At 39.9% G+C, this 18,703-nt stretch overlaps 1 protein-coding gene across 3 annotated transcripts; it reads left to right on the plus strand.

The window, feature by feature from the left end:
• The first annotated feature begins 751 nt into the window (after positions 1 to 751).
• Positions 752 to 18,536, plus strand: mia3 (MIA SH3 domain ER export factor 3). 3 transcript variants are annotated; one of them, XM_038727058.1, is made up of 29 exons: positions 752 to 945; positions 2,333 to 2,466; positions 2,550 to 2,636; positions 2,757 to 3,185; positions 3,408 to 5,496; positions 6,555 to 6,860; positions 7,424 to 7,554; positions 10,031 to 10,162; positions 11,170 to 11,191; positions 11,292 to 11,380; positions 11,485 to 11,562; positions 11,726 to 11,836; positions 11,918 to 11,989; positions 12,079 to 12,183; positions 12,316 to 12,438; positions 12,556 to 12,643; positions 12,762 to 12,814; positions 12,912 to 13,002; positions 13,133 to 13,271; positions 13,459 to 13,621; positions 13,711 to 13,746; positions 13,859 to 13,926; positions 14,283 to 14,368; positions 14,628 to 14,741; positions 15,409 to 15,471; positions 15,558 to 15,604; positions 15,724 to 15,792; positions 16,290 to 16,683; positions 17,325 to 18,536. In XM_038727058.1, exons 1-29 carry the CDS (start codon positions 825 to 827, stop codon positions 17,582 to 17,584), a joined length of 5,700 nt encoding a protein of 1,899 aa, XP_038582986.1. In that variant the 5' UTR covers positions 752 to 824; the 3' UTR covers positions 17,585 to 18,536. The 3 variants fall into 3 exon arrangements, with proteins under 3 accessions (XP_038582986.1, XP_038582983.1, XP_038582985.1); XM_038727055.1 differs by having other exon boundaries at positions 2,757 to 5,496; XM_038727057.1 differs by lacking the exon at positions 15,724 to 15,792 and having other exon boundaries at positions 2,757 to 5,496.
• Positions 18,537 to 18,703: the final 167 nt, after the last annotated feature.

Genomic DNA, 18,703 nt, shown 5'->3' on the forward strand with positions numbered 1-18,703 from the left:
GATGTTTCAGCAAAGACTGTCTCAGAACATGCTTTTGTGTTGTGTTTTACATGATGTGTTCCAAACGGGAAACCAAAGGCAGTTAGGATAAACTATGATTATTCAGTTTTTAAGTATGCTATTTAAATATGCTCTTTCTCTAGGTATGTTTTTATAATGTTTTTTCTTACCTACTTATGCTGTTTTGTGATTTTATAGTTGAACTGGCAATTTACATTTGGCACTAATATAGTACTCTAGCAGACAGATAGATAGATAGATAGATATAAATAGGTCGGTGTAAACATTAAATAGATCACACACTGAATGGGTGATGTTTGTTAATGATGGCTGTTAATAACATGACAATTATCTCTGGTTTTCAAACCCCCAAATTTGCAATAGGGTTCACTGCATTTGGTTTGTCTCTCAAAATAGGGTTTTTATAGGGCTGAAAGCTGAAACACTATGGCTAAACTATATTTGTCTAAAGAGGGCTCTGGGGAGGATTACATTACATTACAAAAAGTGAATAGTCAAATATGTATAAGGAAGACCTCTTTGTCTTCATAATATAGATGCCCTTGTATGTATGATGGATTATTCCAGTAGAAACTGCACATAATAATGAGGTTGATTTCCTGCGCAGTTTTCTCAGTCACCACCGCATCTACCTTGAGCTGGTTTCCCACAGTCACATGAAGCAGCCTAATCCAAACCTTATATCCTGTGAAAACCTACCCGGGCCGACACCCAGCCGGATCTGATCTGCTGACGTGTCGGCTCCTCCAGCACAGTGCTCATGCTCCAGCAGCGGAATCAAGCCAGTCAACAAATCTGCCAGCATGGCAGCAAAACACTTCTACCGACAGGGCTTTCTATTACTTTTATTCAATTTTATTTCAACCGCAGCCTTGGAAAAAAGGTTCTCCGACTTTAAAAGATGCGCCGATAAGGAGTGCAGCAGTAAGTTTGCTGGCTTGTTACTAGCTCATCTTCAAGGATGCAGTCTTCCCACATCCCGATAGTACAGCTAGCCATAAACTGCGCCTTATCTCTAGACCTGTTGCCAGTCGATATTTGCGACCTGGGTAACCTCTTGCAGTTGTTTTAATGTTGTTTACCCGTGTGCTGCTCTTTGAAAACAAGGCAAGCTAATGTTAACGTCAGTCGTTTTTTGGGAAGGTTATTCGGCCAGACGCAGCCTGCGTTGCTCGGTTCCCTGGCAGCTCTGGCCTGCCATGTTGGGTGGATAGTGATGGCTAATGTTAGCAGCTAATTGGCCACCGGTGTGACAGTTTAACTGGTGGCAAAATTAACTGGCTTGGGAAAAAGCTCTATTGCTAATACCTTGACAAACAGTAGTTACTAGTTACCATTAGCTAACGAAGTACAAGCCTCGCTAGCTCTATTGTTAAGCAACATTAGCTTTGGTTGTTACTTCTCACCTTGTTGCTAAACTGCTTGACACAGAGTAACGTTACTGTAGATTGCGTAACGTTAGTTTAACCAGCTAACTTAAATTTAAGCTTTAAGTGACGATTTGATGGAGAATATAGAGAAACGTACTGTTGTTGACCTATGTTTACATATCAGTTTTCATTGCTAGATTTAAGCCATCACAGGTAAGTCCGACGTAGCTGTTAAAAATGTTGACTACTACCCAAAGGACTGGTGTAATTACGTGATAACAAAGCTAGTATTGAGTCATAAAACAATAAAAAATTGACACATTAACACATAAAAGTAAGGAGAACAGTTACTTTGCTCCTAGATGTCTAATTAGGCAATGTTTAAACCAATAAACGACTAAAGACAGAACTAAATCCATAGGATTTTGGTTTTAATTTCAACAGTAGCATGTCATGCAGACAATGCTCAAGGTTAACTCTTTACTTGTTTCTCATCTCCTTTAGTTACATCATTGTCAGTCTTGTTTTGTGAAAAGGGCAATGCCAAAACAATAAGCCAATAGACAAAAAATTAAACTGCAATAAACAATCAGTAAAGAAATTTTAAAGCAAAAAATGGCAAAGAAATGGATCCATTCCAGCTTTTCATGTGCTGCTTTTCTTAAGCTTACATTACATTAAACCATGCACCTTTGGCTTTTGGACTGTTGGATGAACAAAATACAATTGCATGTTAACTTGGCTTTTGGAAACAATTTAATTATATTCTGAATATATGGACCAAATGCTTAACTGTTTAACTGATAAAACTACTAATTATTATGCGTGAACCCAAGTGCAGCATTTTGAATTCTTGAAAAGAGCAATATGTGAAAAAATAACACATTGATAAGGATTACCTTTCTGAAACAATTCTAATGCTTCATATTTTGCTTTCACAGTGCTTCTATGTCGGGGAAAAGCTGTGAAAGATTTCTTGGGACCAGACTGTCGGTTCCTGTCAGTCAAGAAATCAGAAACTATCTATGTATACTATAAATTGTCAGGAAGAAGGGCCGACATATGGGCTGGAAGTGTAAGTATACAGTTAATATTCAGTCAGTACTGGATAACGTAGGTGTAATCCTCAACACGTTCTTTTCTTGCATTTGTCAATAGGTTGGAAGTCACTTTGGCTATTTCCCAAAGGACCTTCTTGCAGTTAACCACATTTATACTGACATAGAATTTGAAGTTCCAGCAGAGGTATGAAAATATGTTGCTGACTAACTGAATCAATCTGAAATACAATGGAGCTTTCAAACTATCAACAAAATAGCACTTATAAATAGCCCATGTGTGTTTTTAATTTTCTTGTCTTTTCAGGAAACAGATTTCGTCTGTTTTGACACTGGATATGATAAGTTTCACAATTACGACATAGATTCACTGTTAGGCTCATCACTGGAGGAGAATGACAGTGAAAATACAGGAAAATCTGACCCAATCCAAGTGGCAGAGGGCACGCAGGAAGAATTACAACCATCAGCAGACGAGGCAACTGACCGTGAAAAACAAACGGAGCATCATGATAACTCTGAGGATCTTGTCCTATATGATCAAAGTGCCTCTTTATCTGAACTTGATGTGGCAACTGAGTCATATTCTAAACCAGTTGCAGATTCTGATACAGCAGCTACATCTGATGCTATTGAGAGAGCTGCAGAAGACAGTGAAACCAAAGATGCACCTACAAAATCTGAAGTGCGATCTGTGTCCAAAGATGATTTTGTTTCAGAAAATGAACCAGTCTCGATTTCTGAAGGAATGCAAATCCCCCAGTTAAAAACTACCCTTGGAACAACTTTTGATGCTGTCGCCTCAGATGAAGAAATCACCAAGAAAGTTACCCCATATGAAGAGGAGGAAAGTGACTATGTAGAAAATCCTCCCAAAGATGAGATTGATGTCGAAGTTGAAACTCCATTGCTGTCTTTTTCTGAACAAGCGAGCACTCCCGCATCTGATTCCATCAAAATTTCTGAAGGAGTGCAAATCCCCCAGTTAAAAACTACCCTTGGAACAACTTTTGATGCTGTCGCCTCAGATGAAGAAATCACCAAGAAAGTTACCCCATATGAAGAGGAGGAAAGCGACTATGTAGAGAATCCTCCCAAAGATGAGATTGATGTCGAAGTTGAAACTCCATTGCTGTCTTTTTCTGAACAAGCGAGCACTCCCGTATCTGATTCCATCAAAATTTCTGAAGGAGTGCAAATCCCCCAGTTAAAAACTACCCTTGGAACAACTTTTGATGCTGTCGCCTCAGATGAAGAAATCACCAAGAAAGTTACCCCATATGAAGAGGAGGAAAGTGACTATGTAGAGAATCCTCCCAAAGATGAGATTGATGTCGAAGTTGAAACTCCATTGCTGTCTTTTTCTGAACAAGCGAGCACTCCCGCATCTGATTCCATCAAAATTTCTGAAGGAGTGCAAATCCCCCAGTTAAAAACTACCCTTGGAACAACTTTTGATGCTGTCGCCTCAGATGAAGAAATCACCAAGAAAGTTACCCCATATGAAGAGGAGGAAAGTAACTATGTAGAGAATCCTCCCAAAGATGACGTTGATGTTAAAGTAGAAACTCCATTGCTGTCTTTCTCAGAACAACCTGTGAGCACTCCAGCATCTGATTCCATCAGAAAGCCTGAAAGTCCTCCAACAACACATGATGATAAACCGGAGACTGAAGAGGAGAAGAGCATGTGGACCTCATTTGGAGATGCTGTTTTTTCAGTTGTCACTGGGGGAGAGAAAACGGCACAAGATTTTAGTTCGGAGGAAGATGACGAGGAAGAAGAAGAAGCTGCTTCAGAAGCCCCTCAGAGTTTTGAAGAAGCAAAGAAAAACATAGAAAAACCGGTATCCGTAGAATTGGCAAAAGAGCCGGAAAATATAGAGCCAGTTCTTCAAGATCCTGCTAATCCCAGCTCTGTACAGACAGATAATAAAGAAATGGACAGTGACTCTGAAAAACACTTGTTTGATCGCGATGATGAGGATGAAGGAGAAGTGATCGGACCTGAGGAAACATTAGAACCAACTGATGAGCCGATACCCCATCAAACAGAAGCAAGTACAAAATCAGTGGATCCAATATCACAAGATGATACTTCCTCCATTCCTGAGGCTCAAAAATCAGATCTTAAAACAGCAGATGAACCCTTTGGGCACAAAGAGGAAGAAGAGGAAGATTCAGAGGTCTGTAATAGTAACACAGATGTACAGGACAGTAGTGTTGAAATGGAGCACAATGAGGATTTAGACAATGAATTGGCTGAAAACAAAGAGGTGAGCAATCAAGAATTAGCCAGTACCGAAACACAGCAGGACACGTCCACTGAGGATTCAGATGTAAAAGATGAGGAATATACTATAGATGACAGCCTATCTAATCAGATACACAACTATTCAATGACAGATTTAGAGAGCAATGACGGTCAACCAGAATTATCCGTGGAGGAACCAGAGAGTCATGAGGAAGTTTTTACAGAGGTCTGGGAAGATGAGAAAGATCCAGAGGAGGAGAAAGAAGAATTACTTGAAGATGAAAATGCACTTTCTTCCTCACAATCAGACGACACCTCTGACAAACCCTCACCTGAGACAACCCTGCCCACTGCGTTGACTCCAGAGCCGGAATACAGTGATAGCGTGTTGAGACTGACGCTGCTTCGAGACCACTTCACAGAGGAGAGCATGGATCGGATCCAAAAGCTTCTGGGTCTCAAGAATCTCTTTAAAGTGGAGGCCATGTTCTCTGACTTGGACATAGAATTGCAGGCTACACGTCTCTCATCCACAGGTACTATGCAAGACATTGAAAATGCACTCGAGGGCATCCTGGAAGCATCTGAGAACGCTATCCTGGACGAGATTGAGAAGATGCTGGACAGCCAAGGCGCAAAACACAGTAATGACCAACATATGGACAGTGGTTTGGATGAGGAGACTGAAATACTGGATGACTTCCAGGAGCTTGCGTTCAGCCTACGACAGAAGTATTCAACAGCCAGTGACAGCACGCCTTTAGCGACAGAAAAAGCATCAGATATTGACCAAGGTAGGTTTGTTTTTCATTTGACTATGTAGTATGGATAAGAGCTGTGGGATTGCCTCCTCTGTGATTGCTAGTCAGGTCCTATGATTGCACATTCTTTTTTAACCACTAATATGAGCCTTTCACAGACGAGTACAATGCATTGCATCAGCTTATGATCTGCAAATAAAGTGAATGCAGAATTTGACACTGTGGCACAGCAGATATGCAGCCCTGCATTGTCCTTTCAGGCACTGTCAGACGAGTATCTTGTTTCCAGATTATTATATTATATCCAGATTGTTGTTAAGAGATTAGAGTTGACACCTGGCATCAGATTGTGTCTCAAGTGTCCATTTGTGATAGAATTTCACTTCCCTGATGACAGTGAATTGCGGTTTAAAAGAAAAAAATACACATTAATCTGCTAAAAAAATAAAGCTTGGGAATATGATTGTACCAGATATTTGATACAGCACTCTTTTTAATTTTGGAAGTCTTGTCCTAGTTGTTTGACATAATATAAGTGGACTCTCAATTTGGTAGCTAGTATGTAGCTTGAGCTAGCTGTATCCTCAATGTGCTTTGGTTGACATCTCACCTGCTGATTTGTTTTAGTATGCTGTGTACACAGGGCCTAATTTACCACTTTTGTACTTTGTAATTTCCAAGACAGTCATTTTTGGAATCTTTGCATCGCAGATGTCATGTAGCGCACAAACACAGATTTAAAATTATCTTGTTCCAGTTCATGACTGTACCAGCCCTAAATCTGCTAACCTCACATTTCAACATCATCTTTTACATTAAAGAGAGTCACATGGACCTCCTACTAAGCAAATATCATTCTCTTGGCAAAGCCATAGACCGCACCTGCTGTCATCAGATTAAGAATGTTTAAAGGAAACCCGAGTTGTTAACTGCCTACACACCTACACCTCACAGAAAAAACTAAAAATCTCCTTCCACTTACACAATCCTTTCTAACCAGACACTTTTTTTGACAAACCTGGAAAGAGACCTCCTCGACTAATTCCAAATTGCTTTGTTTGTTTGTTTGTTTACATTATTAAATGTAAAAGGTGACGTGCCCTTCATCGTTGAAGAAGACAAAGTTGTCAGCGTCCCTGAGGCTGGGAGTGAGGCCAACATCACAGTAAGCGATCATGAAGAAGGGCCAGCAGAGACTACAGAGGAGCACATAGTTTTGGATGAGGTGCACAGTGGACCAGACGTTAGTGTGGAGGAGGATAGCGGACACTTCAATAAAAACAAAGACAATCCGTTGAGCTTCAGTGCATCAGACGAGATACAGAAGGTCCCTCAAGACACCCTGGAAAATCCCTTAGACATGGGTCTTGGTGTCGAGGTTGAACACTCGCCCTCAGGTTTGTAATCTAAACGACATAATCAATTAATCTTTTTTTAGTGAGAGTTAAGTTAATTCATTATTGCTGTTCTTAGCATGCATGTTTCTTTAACCTACCAAACAATATTAGCTGAAATTGCTTCAATCGTGGAGTTGTTATTGTAGATTTTAAGATTACTGCAGTCTTTATGCCAAGCCCTCACAATAATTTGACCTCACTATTTGTGGCATACTCAGAAAATGCAAACCTGTTTTGAGCACTTTGGACTTGGGTTTTAATAAAATATATAGCACAGTTAGGTTCAAGAGTTCATTCTTGAGGTCAGCATATCAAGGTTAAAAGTTCATGAGATCAGCAAGTCAGTCCATTGTATGCTAGGCTCCCTCAGATTATGCGACAGTCATAGTTTAGCCTTGTTTGGTTCTGTCTTTGCTTTACCTGGTTTTGGAAGAATTGTTTGATCATCACATGGTACTGTAACTATTTTTAATGCATGAGATGACAAACTATAATGGAAGACTCTTACTTTGTGTGTCCATAACACACACAAACTGACTAACAGGGGAATCTTGTTCCACCAGAATCTTTGAATTCCATGGACCCAGTGACTGAAATTCACAAAGAAGAAGTGGGATTATTATTAACTGGACATGTTTATATGGGCTGCATACTGTCAGTGATCAAGAGCAAAATTGCAGAGTGGACCATTGTGGTAAGTCTAACAATTGTAAGCTACTGTGTACACTAGCTTCGTCAGCTTAATTGTTTTTGTTGCCTGTGTTGTGCATTTAAATGTGAATAATTTAAATCCATAAAATCAATAATGCAGAAGAACACTTATAAACCAGAGGTTCACAGTTGGTTGGCCGTGGAACAGAAGCAGGCCATAGAACATTTTTACCGGGGCACAGGAAACAAAATGACTTGATTTAAAAAATATAATAATAATAATAATAATAACTTGGGCCTTTTGTGCAACACACACACACAAACACTGCTGACCGGTCCAGATGACCATATGCATATACTATATAGCGACACTATATATATATATAATGTGTGTGTGTGTTTGAAATGATTTGGTCTTATAAATTGCAATTTTACTATGATATGCCTCTTTACTGTCACACATTGCTATCTTTTTGATCTTAATGCACTGACACATTTCGACAGTACTTTGATGAATTTAAGTATGAGGTGACCGAGTATACAGGGTGGATATTGGGGAAATCTGTATCAAAGAAAGTTAACATTTCCGATTGTTCCTGAACGTCCCACGCACCGCCTCCTGTCTTGTTGACTGTAGCGGTATATGCTGAAGTTCAACACAGCCGGTGCTGAGCTGGCTAATAGCACAACCGGCGGGCCTTATTTTAATACGGAAAGCCAGATAATTAATCTTTAGACACTGTCGTAAGGTGGACTGTGTGTACTAATTTAGGTTCCTAAACGCCTTTTGTACTAAAAGTGTTACCCATATTTGAACCTGCAGCTCCGCTAACGTCTCCAGCTTGGTTTCTGATAGTGAATGGGATACGACGAGTCATCTGTAATTTCCTTTAGCCAACTGTTGTTGCCAAGTCCTGCTCACCACCTGTCTCGACCGTCTAACGTTGTCACTGTTTGCAACGACGTGTTTTTTCAGACGCCGTAGGCTTTAACGCTAACGGCTAACGTCAGCTTAACCGTACATTATACTGTGAGCTTGGCTAACGCTAGCGTGCTACCAAGCTAATATCTGTCAAACTAGCATACTCTGGCTAGTTCCTTTCTTGTTTCAAAGACATGGAGAGCGATACAGTAACGTTACCCCGACCTGTAATGGAACCGGATCACGTTCAAATGTTTTTTCTAAAGGAGCTGCAACATGTAAGTGAAAAACTGAGTCAGTCGGAGTTCTATGTCAAGTGTGTCCAAGTATGTATTATGCTACCATGGCCTGCTGACGTGTTCATGAGCATATGGCTGACAGAGACTTAAACTACTCAATTTACTTAACTACCAGATGCAACTGAACTTGTCTCTTCGAAGACCCATGTGAAACATATGCTGTTCTATAGTTTATTTTCTATGTAAATTAGAGTTTTAATGTCCTGTTAACCATAATATGGTTGCAGTCTTGTATTTGTGTATTGCTATATTAAGAAAAATTAGGCTTTTGTAATGCCTGGCTGAAGAGAGCATGTTAATCCTTCCAGACAATGTGGTGTGTTAATTTATTTGTAATCCCTGCATTTCATTAGAGCCACAGTGTGTGTTTGTTCTTGTCTGAACTGCCACATGCTCAGTTCAAAGGTTTCTTTGTGGTTGCAGAGTTCTTACTGGTATTAAAGGACGCTAATGAAGCCAGTGGTAACATTATAGTCCTCTTTGGCAATCGATACGATTCCTAACATTCCACCCTATTGGCAGCAAACAACCATTTTGTACTGATTTAACTGTAATATAAACAACACCTGGCTTGTAGTTGTAAATTATCAGCGTATGAATTTAGAAGCAGCAAATGATTATGGAAATCTGTTTCCTGCCCCTCTGAAGCACTGTAACACCAACCCTTTATAATACTCTCCATAATACCTTTTTAATAGTGCAGTTATTGAGAATTCTTGATTAGTGTCAAAATGCTTGTCCCTACAGGATGTGTGTTGATTGTGTTAGTGGCAGGAAACTTGTGAAAGAGCTGATTAGTTTTGCAGATTTATCACTGTTTTGCTCATGTGTTTGATGCTAATAAACAAGAGAGTTTAATGTTTTTGGTTGTAGCATAAGGACACTGCTTGGTGCACAACTTTGTTTTATTATTATTGCATGGTAATGCTCTGATATCTTGATAAGCTTTGGTGTGAATAGAGTACAGAAACACATCACTTCTACTGATGTTCATCAGTTTATGTGCAGTATCTGTGTAAATACTGGTTGCTTTAAGGCTTAACCTACTGTAGGCCTCCTGGAGTCTCTCATTGTGCTTTGACAAATACTTTAGTCCTGTCATAAAATTGTTTGCATTTAAATCACAATAAGAAGGGGGGGGGGAAAATCTCCCCACTGCCACATCATTTATTGTATGCCTTGAGACATAGAACTTCTCTCTTCAAGATGTATGTTTAACCAGCTTTTTCAGCTTTATTAATTTTTTCCTAATTGTGACCATGATCATTCCTGAATATTGATTGTGTTTGTGCCATCAGATGATATCACTACTGCCAGAAGAGTGGAAACCTGGAGATACCTTGTTTGGCTGTCCATGGCAAGCTGTTGTCATCACTGCTTTGGTTGGAGTAGTGACCTTCACCCTTTTCTTCTGGAGGGTTGTGTTGGCAGTAAGTGTTTTACTATTGCTTCTCTCATCTCTGCTCAAACTATGTGTTAATTTAGGGCCCTATGATTTCCACGATGCAGACAACATACACAACACTACCAAAATGTGGATTCAGGAAGAATCTGGGTTAGTGCAACCACGTCGTCAGATGCAAGGTGCAAGCTCGTTGAAGACTTCGTGGTTGTGTGTCAGATATTCTTAGAAAAGCTACATCCAGTCAAGCTTTGTGAATAAGGAGGAGCGTTGCCCAAGTTAACGTAGCCTCTGTCAGAACCACTTATTACTGTGAGTTTGAGCAGCATATGGAGGCTTTCCTGCAGAAGATCCATTGAAATAAATTATCAGTAATTAACAATGATGATAACCTATTTAATAAGAATTCAGCGTATGTGCATTGCAACAATGCATTCACTGGAAATGTCCCCTATTAAATAGTATTTTAATATTGTACTGTTGCAATACATTTATTTTGAATTGTCTCCTTAAATAATTGCACATATATTTTACTATTTCTATATGCATATTTGTGTGAAACATCAAATTCATTGTTGTTGATTACATTTATAATATTTTCTGATTGAATTGTTAAAATTTTATTTATCCACTACATGATTACACACGCTTTCTGATGACAACTTGTGCTGAAATTGTAAAACACAGAATTTAGAAACAAATTTAATAAATGGACAACACTGAATTTGGGGAAAGATTAAACAAACAGATTTTATTGGGCCCAACGATTTGTCTACAGCGAAGAAAAAAATTAAACATTTTTATAAGCTTATATCCATTTAAGACGCACACGCTTAACTACATATTGAGATAATAGTATAATATTTAAGCATAATATTTTTCTTATCTGGTTCACTGATGGACTCTATTTGTGCACTCTTCCTGACATGATGAATACATCACTACATTTACACGATGATCACACTGTGACAGTTATTTCAAAATGTGTGATCAGAAATCAAGCTGATCTTGTCGCATTTCTAAATTTTGTTTTAGGTAAAGAAGAGAGAATATCTGGGTAAGTTTTTAGTTATTGATTTCACATCTTATCACATGACAAATGTAGAAGTGTAAAATCGAACTGATTGTGAACTTTTTGTTGTGTTTCTGCTACATAGTGGATGAAAAAAGGTTGACCGAGCAAATTTTGGCACTCAAAAAAGAGAAGAATGATGCTCTCTCTAAAATGTCTGAACTCCAGAAACAGGTGAGCTACAAATAAAAATGTGATCAAATATCTATGAGCTGCTTTTGAAAAGGTTTGCTCTTCTTTCTGGGACTTTCTCAATTGTGTTTATCTTTTTTCTTTAGACTGAACAACTTAAAGAAAATCAAAAACAGTCAGAGAAAACTGTCAGTTGTACAATGAAAATGATGCAAAAACTGGAGGTGAGCAATGAGGAAATACGGATTCTGTTTGCTCTAAAGAGCTTTTAAGAATGTCGCAGTGTACCTGTAATTGGCTCGTGGGTGTTGTGTGTCATTTGGACAGTAAGTGATATGGCTTCTTGTTCTGTCTGTGGTTGAAGTTTCTCTCATTGCCTTTTTGCAGGGTAAGGTTTTGGAGGCAGAAACACGGAATGAACAGATTGCTGAGGAAAAGAACAAATATGCAAAACAACTCGAAGATGAGAGGGCAAACTCTCTGCAAAATGAAACAAGGGTAATTGTTGAAAATATTGTTTTTCCTAATACTAGTAAACTGTTGTCTCAGATTTGTGACGCTTAACGGTTTCTTTAACAGATTGAGAAATTGGAGAAGTTAAACGAGAAACTACAGCTCAGCAGGAAAAAGATTCAGGAAGCTCTCGCTAAGGTACAAGTCCTTGCATAATCTTCATGTTGCAAAAAGATATGAAGCTTGTGGTTTCAGCTTCTCTTATAAACTGCATGTGTTCGCCACAGACTACAGTTCTCCTGGACGAGTCCAAAATTCGTGAAGATGCCCGAAACGCTCAGCATAAATGTCTTGTGAAAGATTATGCAGCGCTAAAAGAAGAAAATAAAACCGTAAGACAATATGTAGATGTGTTTTGATATGTTATTGAAGACTGAGGTCTAATGAATGAGTTAATTGAAACTGGATCATTTCACATATAATGTTTTCCTGGAGCACTCTCCTGACCTTGCCAATTCTTACAGCTTAAGGCTACTATAAAGGGCTGGGAGGACAAACACAAGGAGCTGAACGAGCAAATTAAAGTCTACCAAAAGTCCCAGAAAGAGCTGGAGGACTCTGTGGTGCTCAAAGATCACAACGTGGAGGTCGGGAGCTTTTTTGTAACTACTGCCACAATTGTTCTTGGTTTTCAGCTGCAAATATTAGTCCTTAACTTGCATCAAATTATTAACTTACTCTTGCACAAAAATGTCTCCTGGCAGGTGCTGTCTGAACTTCTGGCAGACCTAGATGCTTGTGATTCACAAAAAGGTGACACCAACGTGTTAGCCAATTGTGAAGTAGCGCATGGTTAGTACCAACTCTGTTACTAATTTAGTAATGTGAATAATACACATGCAAATGGATTCTAGTAGTTTGTGTTCAGCTTCATACCAAGTTGTTAACGGCATTACGGTGTCTTTTGCAGACAAGAAGACAGCCATAAAGAACAGAATCAAACAGATGATGGATGTTTCTCGGGTAAGATGACCAGATATCAGTGTCTGTTCCACCTGGAAGACAAATGTTAACCTGCTTCTACAGTAATGTGTTTCTTTTTTTTTTTTAAATGTTCCAGGTCCAGACCACTCTCTCTGTGGTCGAAGAAGAGCGTGATCGCTTCATGACCAAACTACTGAATGAAGAAAAGACTAGAAAGTCACTGGAAGGTATGTCATTGTTCAATTACTGACACATGTGAGTGTTTGTTTTGTTTTTTTGAAAAATTGCATAAACGCGTTGCCTTTGAATAAGACTTTCTTCCTGCGTCTTTAAACACACCATTTTATTTTGCAACAGAACAACACCAGGAGCTTGAACATGCAATTGCAACCCTAAAAAGCGACAAGAGCCATATCGAAAACCAGTTCAAGATCCTCCAGCAGAAAAATGAAATCATGGTTGAAATGTATCAGCAGAAGGAAAACGCTTTGCAGCAGTAAGTGAAGCCATAATAGTCATTGAACACTTTTTATTAGCTAAAATATGCACTTGTTTCACCTTAATGAATATTCTGTTTTAGCATAATCTCATGAGTGATAGCATATGTCTTGGAAATGGAAACGATGTGCAAGCGAACCCTGTGTTACTGTTATTTGAAGAAGGGTGTTTCTGTGGCTTCACAGGAGATTAACGAAGGAAGAGTTGGAGCGACGCAGCAAAGAGAACATGCTGTCTGAGGTTGGAGGGAAAGCTCTCGAGGCAGAGGAGCAGGTTAAAATCTTAAAGCAACGCATTAATGAAATGGAGGAGCAGATGAAGAAGACTGAGGACGTCTATAAAGAGCAGGTAGACTATTCATTTTTAAATAAGCAAATACAGAAAAAAAATCTTAGTAAACACTGACTGACACTGGAATGTCTTTCTTTCTTTTTTAGATAAAAGAACAGGAAAACAAAACTCACTCAAACTGGGTATGTTGCACAAAGCAGCACAATATTTTATTTTATTTTTTCCCATATGCTGTTTAAGAATAATAAAAGCTGAGGCACTAGTTGCACACAAATGCTCCCGTTATGTTTCCAGGTAAATGCTCGTAATGCAGAGCGAGCTTTGAATCAAGAGAAGCTTGAATCATCAAAGCTGCGTGAAAAGTAAGTGCTGGCAGGATTAGTAAAAATAGTGTTTGGATTTTTGTTGTTACTCTTGAGCTGAAATATTAAATCCCTTTGGCTGGAGCAGAAACTATTAATTGGTACTTAAAGGAGTAATTTTAATGCAAAAATACCAAACATTCACTTGTTTCAGCTATTAAAATGTAAGGATTTGCTATTTTTCAACTTGATGTTGACACCTTGGGCTGTGTTAAATTGTTCACAATTTTCAGAAAAATTTTCAGCAGATTAAATAATATTTAATCAAAAAAATAATAGTTAGCCTTCCTATGGCACCTATTTGCTTCTAATGAACAGTTATTGTTTTTTTTTGTTTGTTTTTTATCCATTACTAGACTGGCTGTAATGACCTCCCAACTTAATGAGCGCCGTGCTCCCCTCTTCCGACCGAACTCCGGACAACCTGCAGGTCCTCGCCAAGGTGAGTAGACCACACACCGTTCCCTGCTGTTTCTCATCCTGCGGAGCTTTGAGAAGAGGACGCTGTTTTCCAATAAAGTCCTGCATTTTTTTTCGTTCTTGAATTTTGTTTTTGTTAAATGAGTATGTGTTGTGGTCGTACATTTGTCATTTCATTGTACTTGACTTGAGCTGGAATGAGGACGTCTTCTTTGCATAGATCATAGTGTACAGTCAGCCCTTTCGTTTCCTTTGGTAAATGGATGGTTTGATCGTAACAGGTGATTCATATGGGCCTTCTCCTGTGAGCGGGGGTGCTCCATCTCCTCCAATAATGATAGAGGGTCCCAGACGCCCTCCTTCTGCCCCAGTGGGGCGAAGAATTGACCCATATGGTGAGTCCCAGTGGATAACTTCACCTTCTTTGATCTTCACCACGGTTGGACATCATCCCTCCCTTACAACCTTGTGTCCTTAAATCTTTCTCCTCTTGCACACCGGACTTCATTGTTCTTTTCAGCTCTTTCACCTTCTTGAGTTCCTCCTTTTTATTTCTTCCCAGTATGTGTTACATCCTGCATCTTCCAGCTACCTCCTGTCTTCAACTCTCTTTTCCTTCTCGTTTTATTTCTAAATGTCTTTTTTGGGGGAGGGTTTTTTGTGTTTGTGTTGCTGTTGAAATGTGCTTCCCCTTTTTCTTGTTTAAAGGCTCTAAAAACACATTTTCTTAATCCGCTTCTCACTTTAAGCAATGGGTTCCTGAAGAAGCAGGTTAAGTGAATTTTGAAGTCTTAAACTCTTAATAGTTGATGACCCCCCCCCACCCCCCCAAATTTGATATTTGATTGTTTCTTATTCTGTCATGAATTAAAGATAATTTAATTAGAAGTTTTCAGGGGCTTTAAAGTCATCCAGAATGCTTTGTTTTGTTGACTGTTTTCCTCATTGATGACAGATGACCAGTCTTTGCCACTGTAATAATTTGTTTCCTGTTTTACTACAACGGCAGAGTCTGGAGGGGGACTTCATTCTTCATTGTGTCTTGTTTTCTTCTACACTCAGGTCCACGACCTCCATCAGACCCACATGGTCGTTACCCTGAAAACAAACACATCTCTGGGATGGGTATGTCTTCAGCAGTCTCTGAATTTCAGAGGTCACCTTTTGCTTTCAAACATTCTTCCAACACTGTGCCATCTCTCCTCTTTCAGACATGATGGGCCCACGTAGCTCCTCACCTGCCAACATGGACGGATGTGTAAGTTTTTATAATCAGATCAGACTCATTTTTATATAATACCTTCCCCCCCCCTACCGTCTGAAGGCGTAGAGCCTCCTACCTACATGTCCGTTGTGTATGTCCTTGCTCTAAAACAGACACAAGCAGTAGATCCACAGATAAAAGCAGAGACACAGACTGAGGTCTCCACAGACAGTCCAGAGACAGTGAGTATAGAGGCTGTCCAGTCCAGGTGTGAAGGTGTATGCAAGCGCTCCATCCCCTCTTCCCTGTAGCTGGATTTGGGAAGAGATTCAAGGCATTTTTGCTTCACTGGGGCTGACTTAACTGTTTGGGCTGAGCGTGTGGTTTCAACTGTTCTCACTGCACTGAAAGAAGCAGAGATTCTTTTCATTAACTTTAACTTCAACAATGTCTGTCTGAGTTTGAGCATTTGTGAAAGTGCTGTGATGGTTTTTCATTCAAATAATCATGGTGTGTTTACGGGTCATTTGATTGAGCCCTGGCTCAATCAAATAATCATGGTGTGTGGTTACGGGTCATTTGATTGAGCCCTGGCTCAATGCACTGCTTGTTGGGCGAATATTGTGGATGATTTCACTGCATGAATAAGATTTGAATCCATCTATACTCACTTCCAGGACCAACTAAAGTTCTAGTGACAGCACACAACTCTTTCTGATTATCGGCCTGCCGTTTTCAGGGCCCTGGATCTCTCCTAGTGTCTCCGATCAGGGACTCACCAGGCCCCATGGTCCAAGGACCTCCACCCGGCCCTGGACCACATGAGCAGCTCCTCCCTCCTGGACCCCACGGCCGTCTGCCACCTCCTGGACCTTACAGACCTCCAAGACCCGGCCCCTACCACCTCCCACCAGGTCCTCATGGTCCTCCAGGTCCTCCACTTCCAGCCAACGGGCACCCAGGTATGCCCCTGCCTGGACCAGTGGGTGGAGATTTTGGACCCCGACCCGCCAACGGACATGTGTTCCACCCCAGGCCAGGCCCTGGACATGTTATTGATCCTCGGGGTCCACCACCGCCACACTTCCGTCCCCCTCCACCTCATCACTTTGGACCGATGCCTCTGCCACCTGGTGCGTTCTGCCATTCAGTTTGTGCTGTCTCTGAGTCGTGCTGGGAAGTTTGAGTGTTGTGACCGCATGTACTGTGTCTGGACCCCTAAATGTATTGAACTGCCAGGTTTTCGGATAATTATGAGTAGTAGGAAGTAAGTTGATTAATGCTTCATGTTGTATAGCAGCAGCAGCAGCAGCACAACTAGAGAATACTCTCTTGGTGAGAAAATGATGGATGTCAGCTACCCAGCAATATCCATCTAAAGCTTGCTAACATTAGCCACATTAAGCTAATGGTCAATCATACCAGGCCAAGTTAAACTGTAGTAGCAAGATTGTTTTATAGCTCAAATATTGTCGCTTTGCAGCAAGCTCAACTTTTTCACTCAGTACTCAAGTTTTTAATATTGTTTAAGGTTGTAATAATTCCATTTCAATATATGGCAGTTAGTTTAGCAATGGATAAAAGCTAAGTAGGTGGAAGAAGGCACAAACTTTTATTTTTTGTAGTGTAGGGCTGTGACTGTTTCCTGAAAGTATTATGTACCACTGCAGACTTGTACGTACATCTGAACTGTATCAGTAGAAAAGTTCAGGGTTTTTTTCCAGCCTGTCTCGACCTATGTCCTCCATTAATATTTCCCTTTTCCATTGTTTAGGTGTTCGTGGACCTATGGGACCACGTCCTCCCATCCCTCCCGACATGCGCTTCCCAGGACCACGTGACCACACCAGCCCACCAATGAACCTGCCTCCAGGTGTCCTTCCCCACCCTGCATATCCTGGTGATGCTTATAGTCAGGGTCCACCTAATGCCCTCCAGAACTCATCAGGAGCTCAAACTGGCCCTGGACAGGACCTGCATGTGAAGCAGGAGGCTCCTCAGGACTCAGTGAGGCCAGCGATGGTCAAGCCTTAAGAATGCCACCAGCTACAGCAGAGGACTTGGATTTACTCCGTACCCATCACATTAACAACCCAGATCCTGTCCAAACATAGGTCATGATTATTTTCTGGTTTCAGTTATAAAAGCTACCATGATGTTTACGTAAAATAACCAACAAAAAAAAACATGGTCCTTCAATTAAAGCACCATCAATAATTATGTCTGAAATGAATGAGTTGAGAGGGTTGCCACTTTTCTAAACAGCTTATTGTGCAATAATCATTATTACAGAGAATTTTCATTTGTGTTTATCTTTTAAAAAAAATAGCAATGATTTTTAAGGAGCAAATTTTTAAATGTCATTTCCTGTGGAAATTGTTTTAAAAGAGGATAAAAAAGAGGGAGGTTTAGCTTCGAGCATTCAGGAAGACCTTAATTTTCCCAAAGCTGTTGCTTCAAAACAGACTGTAAAGCAAATGTGTAATTTGATGGCCAGATGTATAACTTATTTTACTATGTTGGTAGAACTTTTAATAATAAAGAATGTAAAAGCTGTTGGTGTTATAAGGCATAAATCTGTGCTGCTGCTGAGACAGAAACATAAACATCTGTTCTGTTTGTTAAAAGTCAGTTGACATGTTAATTTATACAAAAAACAGCATGTACCTTATTCAGCTTAGTGTATGCAGGGACAGAAGCAGAGTAGCCTTTCACCAATAACTCTAGATGCACATCCATCTGTTCTGTCAATCTGTTTTGCTTTTTCGTGTAACAAACGAATTGTCCTTTGGCTCAAACACATGAAACTATGGCCTCTCAGCTCAATGAGATTCAGCTCCCCTGCTGTTTTTTTTGTTGTTGTTGTTGTACTCAATAGGTGAGGACATTTGCTTGTCTGGTGAGTAATCATATCAAACCTGGGGCATTAGGTCACATTGTTTCAGGACCAAAACACAATGAAGATATATTAAAAAGGGCTTCATTATCAGTTTACCAAGCTTGTCTTCCATTTAGCAACTTTGGCTTAACTTGACTTTGAGATGAACGGCATATCTGTTGCACAGTTTTGAAAGTATCACTCAAAACGTTTATGGAAAAAGAGCTTACTGCTGAATTAGGTAAATGTAATTTTTAAATGTAAGCACCACAAGG

The sequence above is a fragment of the Micropterus salmoides genome, unplaced genomic scaffold (genome assembly GCF_014851395.1).
Source record: "Micropterus salmoides isolate LMB-PRFRI ecotype aquatic unplaced genomic scaffold, ASM1485139v1 Ms_hic_scaffold_18, whole genome shotgun sequence".
Lineage (NCBI taxonomy): Eukaryota > Metazoa > Chordata > Actinopteri > Centrarchiformes > Centrarchidae > Micropterus > Micropterus salmoides.

Bases quoted from the DNA above. Each gene is read 5' to 3' on its own strand.
- mia3 (XM_038727055.1), top strand. From the start codon at position 825: ATGGCAGCAAAACACTTCTACCGACAGGGCTTTCTATTACTTTTATTC. The intron at 2,467-2,549 runs GTAAGTATACAG...ATTTGTCAATAG, and splicing joins CCGACATATGGGCTGGAAGT to GTTGGAAGTCACTTTGGCTA. The intron at 16,684-17,324 runs GTGCGTTCTGCC...TCCATTGTTTAG, and splicing joins ACCGATGCCTCTGCCACCTG to GTGTTCGTGGACCTATGGGA.